The sequence below is a fragment of the Drosophila hydei genome, unplaced genomic scaffold (genome assembly GCF_003285905.1).
Source record: "Drosophila hydei strain 15085-1641.00,03,60 unplaced genomic scaffold, DhydRS2 tig00000172-arrow-pilon, whole genome shotgun sequence".
Lineage (NCBI taxonomy): Eukaryota > Metazoa > Arthropoda > Insecta > Diptera > Drosophilidae > Drosophila > Drosophila hydei.
In genome coordinates this window covers 4827751-4832684 of record NW_022045682.1, presented here as the reverse complement: position 1 = coordinate 4832684, position 4934 = coordinate 4827751, and the positions used below count along the sequence as shown (strand labels likewise).

General features: G+C 37.6%; 1 protein-coding gene across 1 annotated transcript; it reads left to right on the top strand.

The window, feature by feature from the left end:
- Nucleotides 1–1032: 1032 nt before the first annotated feature.
- On the top strand, nt 1033–1595 carry LOC111603537. Its single transcript, XM_023321173.2, has one exon. It carries the CDS (start codon nt 1132–1134, stop codon nt 1513–1515), a length of 384 nt encoding a protein of 127 aa, XP_023176941.1. The 5' UTR covers nt 1033–1131; the 3' UTR covers nt 1516–1595.
- The last annotated feature ends 3339 nt before the right edge of the window (nt 1596–4934 follow it).

Genomic DNA, 4934 nt, shown 5'->3' with positions numbered 1-4934 from the left:
CCACTAACTAAACAATATAAGTTGAATACTCATAGGCTACACGCAGCTTCTGCATTTATGCTGACTTAGGGTATTTGTCGGTTGCATACTCCCCACTGGAACAGTCTAACTTGTTGTAGCCGCTGCTGTGGCTGTTGTTGTTGTTGTGGGTCCAATCCGCAGCGTTGGCAAAGGCGCCGACCACATCGAGTCATTTGTTAACAACCAGCGCGCGGTTTTGTTACACCAAATGCGCGGAAGTGTGTAGTCGGATGTGGTTAAGCATACGCCATGTTGCCCATCAAATGTCTCTCTGTGTGTTTTTCTTTTTTTCTATGCTGCTGCTGCAGTTCTTGTTGTTGCTGTAATTCAGTTTGCTGTCGTTGCATACTGTTTTTATTTCGCTCTTCGCTTTTTTTGCTTTGTGCATTGGGGTTTTTATTAACCGAAATGCATGAGCATCTATGCACGAATACGCGCGCAATAATGCGAAATTTATGGCACACAAAACGTGACACTCCCCATAACTGTCTGCCACACCCCTCGACCCGTCTCCCACACTCACACTGACACACAGCTGGCATATCGATGCGGAAGCAGCTCATTTCGTGTTCGAATGCACAACATTTGAACTTGGATTTCGCATTTGAATTTAGATTTGACTTTGCATTTGCATTTCGCTCAGCATGTAGCTTTAATTGTTTTGTCGCTGAATTATTTTGGGCTTGGGCAGCACAAATTAAACACAATTTATAGAATTTCATTTCATCTGGCCTCAAACAACAAACAAACGCCATTTGCGCTTTAAACGCTCAATCGACAATGGACAACTCTCTGTCTGTCTGCTCGCTCTGTTTTTTTCTGTCCGGTTGACCACAGCGCATTTTGTTGGCTTTGTTGCTTAATATGTTTTATATCGTTTTTTTATCGTCACAATATTTGGCTGCTGGCATGCAATTGATGCGCTGTACTTTGATTCAAAACTGAAAAGCTAAGCGAAAAGGAAAACCCAAAAACAAAACATGAAAGCCCAAAACGTTTGGCCAAATCTACAACGGCTTTGACATGCTCTGAAATTACTTAAAAGCTGTAAAAGTTGGCTTTTCATAAATTTCTATTGATTTGCCACAAAATTTCATCCACGTTTACAGAATGGCTCACGGAATCATTACCGCCGAACAGCTAATGCATCATCGTCACATCGCGCAGCAGATTATAAATTTTCGAAAGCACTGGAAGGAGAACTATAGCTGGTATCCAGAAGCACAGACGCAGCAGTATTCGCGCTTCAACGACATCTACAAAGAGAGTATAGCCAAATACGGCGAAGAGGAGTTTAAGAAATATGCCGTCATGAAGCGTCTAAGGGGCATACACACTGCAGTCATCGACACTCGCAAGAGAGAGGCGGAGCAGAAGAAATGGTGCTATCCGATGAACTACATGCAAGGCATTAAGCCCTCGGTTACCACAAATGGTGATTATAGCCTGATACCGCCGGCTCATCATCATTTCTGTCAAAAACACACACGCTAAGTCTAGGGCCAGTAGACGGCATCGGATGCTGCGATTAAGTATGGACATTTTATTGAACGAAATATTTCTGCTCAGATGATTTGAAGACAATGTAAAATACGTAAGGCTATCTGTATGCCTCACGTATTTTACATTGTCTTCAAATCTTCTGAGCAGAAATATTATATTATATACATAAGTAAATATATGTATATATCTGTGCACTTCACATATTTCATATATAAATAAAATTAAGCTAGCTTCAAGTCTAAAAAATATTTGAGTTTCACTCTCAAGAACTCTGCTTCAGATAAGTTAAGCCATTTGGCCAAAATGTTGATAACTGTTACTTAAGTTTATTATTAACTATATAAATTATAACAATATCTTAGCTCCATTGGTATGGTATACTCGATCGTTGATAATGGTCGCAATGCCAGATTAGACTTGAAGATAAATTTTAAAGCCAGATTAGACTTAAAGATAAATATCCAAGAATCCTATCTTGAATATATTAGCAATTCTAAGGCAAAAAAAATACCATAAGTGTTTCTTCTGGCTCTATTTTTTTTTTTTAGCTTAGCCAGATCTAAAAACTTCACTGTCAATTGTGCGCAAAGAGTGTTAGTTGTTTGTCATAGAAAACTGTTGCTGCAGTTGTTCGTGTGACTTTTGTGCTTTGCTGTGATTTTAGGTTTAGCTTTTATTTAATTTGTATTGGATTTTTGCCTTTGAGTTCCTGCTGCGGTTCGTTTTGTGCGGTCAAATGGGCTGCGAGTCGTTTGCCACTGCCTTTGCCTTTGCCATTGCCATTTCCATTTTCATTTTCATTTTCATTAAGCAACAAGTTTTTAATGCAGCAGCTCAGCAACTATCGCCAAACACTTTGGCTGGCAGCGAGCTTTACGCCCGTCCATACTGCCAGCAGAAAAGGAAAATACTGGCAGCGGCTGTCGTGGAAAACTTTTTAATCTTGTTACGTTGGAAAAATAATAAAATTAAAGCTTGACGCTGGCTGTTAGCCAGTTGCTTTTTTTTTGCAGTTTTAAATGTGCTTCAGGTGAAATGTTTTGCGCATTTCAATAAGCCATTTAAACTGATAATTGTTTCGCTTAAATCATGTTGCCAGCACCGTCGCGGCACCATCGAACCACCAACAGAGCTGACCTTTGCCACACCACCGAAAGTTAATTAAAAAATTGTGGCCATTGCGCTGGATGCTTTTGTGTAAGTAGCCCCCGACAAATAAACTGCAATTCAATTAGGGACGTGGCCATAAATAAGCCACACACAGCGAGAGAGAAAGAGAGAGAGAGAGAGAGATAGATAGAGCGAGTCAGAGTGACTGTAGGCATATTTAGGTAAATATTATTATAATTTCCGCGTTTCCTTACATTTTTTTCTTTCCTTTGCGGCTTAATCTTTTATAAATAACAAATGCTTTTTGCCTCACAACTTTGGTTAGGTGGGTGTGGCAGCTCATACAGCAATACAAATGCTTGCAACTTGGCTAAAGTAATTATTTTTAATAATTGACTCGTTCCTGTTTGTTTCTTTTTGTGTATAATCCCGTTGTTGCTGCTGGTGTTGGCCTAAATTTGAACTTTGAACTAATTTGGCGAAAGTTTTTCGGTTTGCACTGCGTGTGGCTTTGGCAGCTGCTTTGGTTACAGCTCCAAGCCACCGCGCGTTACTTAAACTAATTAAATTTATTGGCTTAAGCGAATTTTCGCTGAATTTCATAAATTTTCAAATCAGTTTTTAGCTCTAAACCACTTTTAGCTGCGAATTATCAGAGTTTTCGGTAGTAGACAATTAACTGCAGTGATATGACTTTGATCTAATTTTTAAAAGAAGTAAAAATGTTGCAGCTGAGCAGTAGCCGTTGAACTTATGAAAAAATCAATATATTTGGATTAGACACGACCCTGCGATGGGCGCTCTACACAATTTATGGCTCTCCGTGGAGCAGTTCACATGTTAAGCTTGGCGATTTCTGTCTTGAGGCTTTGCTTCCAAAATAGGTGCAGATATATGTACTAAATGATGTTAATCAATGCTTGCCTAAATAAAATTTCTAGTCCCAAATAAATGCACATCCGTGTGAAAAAATAGAGTAAAAAGTAGTTGACAAGATATATAGTAAAGATATAGTATATAGTAAAATATATTATTTAGCCTAACGATTTATTAACTGAGTCAGTCAACGAGTATTGATATAGTAGTGGTATAATATATGCTTCAAGCTTTAAGTCTCCAGCTGGAAAAGCATCGAAATGCTTTGTACTCAATCAACAACTCCCTTTAGTGTTTAAGGTAGCTCTATAAAATAATATATAACAAAGCATAAGTCTGTCATATTTTAGTATAATATGACGTGCTACTGTGAAATTAGCAGCAGAATATGTTTTGTAAAATTTCCAATTCATGACAGCCTCTTGCTGATGTGAGTCTGAGAGTTTGGGCAGAGTTGTTATGCACTTATTATCCGAGTGAGTTTGCACCTTGGCTGCATGCTACTCAGTTCTGAGCGTCGCTCCGTGAGAGAGAGACACAGAGAGCTGTTTCTGAATGAGAGTCGTTATAATTGTCAGTGAACGCAGACAAGTCACTGTTAATTGTGATTATGGAAAAGCACATATTTGTAAAAGTATAAAAATAAGAAAGGAAGGTGGCTATGCTGACTTCAATCCTGATATAAAAAAACATATCAATAATAAGCCAAAGTCTTAGTGAAGTTACAAAAGTGAAGTTTACCTTGGCAAGCCTTAACAACGAAACATAAAAACTTTATGTACCATGCATTTGTTACTACCAATTGTCCTTGATCTAATTTAGAAATAAAATAAGTACAAAACAAATATACATAGAGTTATAAAAAATGTAATGCCGCGTGTAAATATATATTTAAATATTTGCAAACAAAAGTTTTTGTTTAAAGTTCATTTAATTAAATAAACATACAAACTGCATATGAATAAAAAATATTTATGCATAAAGCAATTATGAAAATGCAAATTGCAGCAAAAACAAAAACAAACAAAAAATAAATAAAAAGCACAATTTAAATGCATTTGTTTCAAATTAGCTAACTTAAACAAACAGCTTGCATTATTAATTTGCATTTAGCCACAAAATAGACAAAAAACAACAACTTTTCTGATTGCGCAAATATTTTGGCAATTATATTCGTTGTTTTGTGCAACAGAGTTCTTTAAATGGCAACAAAGAGCAGCAATTTATGAATATTAATATATTGATCGAAAATGCATTTAATTAATTAAGCTCGCGTTTATTGTGGCCCCGAATTTGCAGCTCCAATTTGCGTTGGCCAACAGGCGCTGCGAAAAGCCGCATGTCCGACGCCCACGTTGCCATTTAACCTGGTTAACATGCACGCGACCAACATGAATTAGTCGGCATCAGAGACCGCTCAGCAG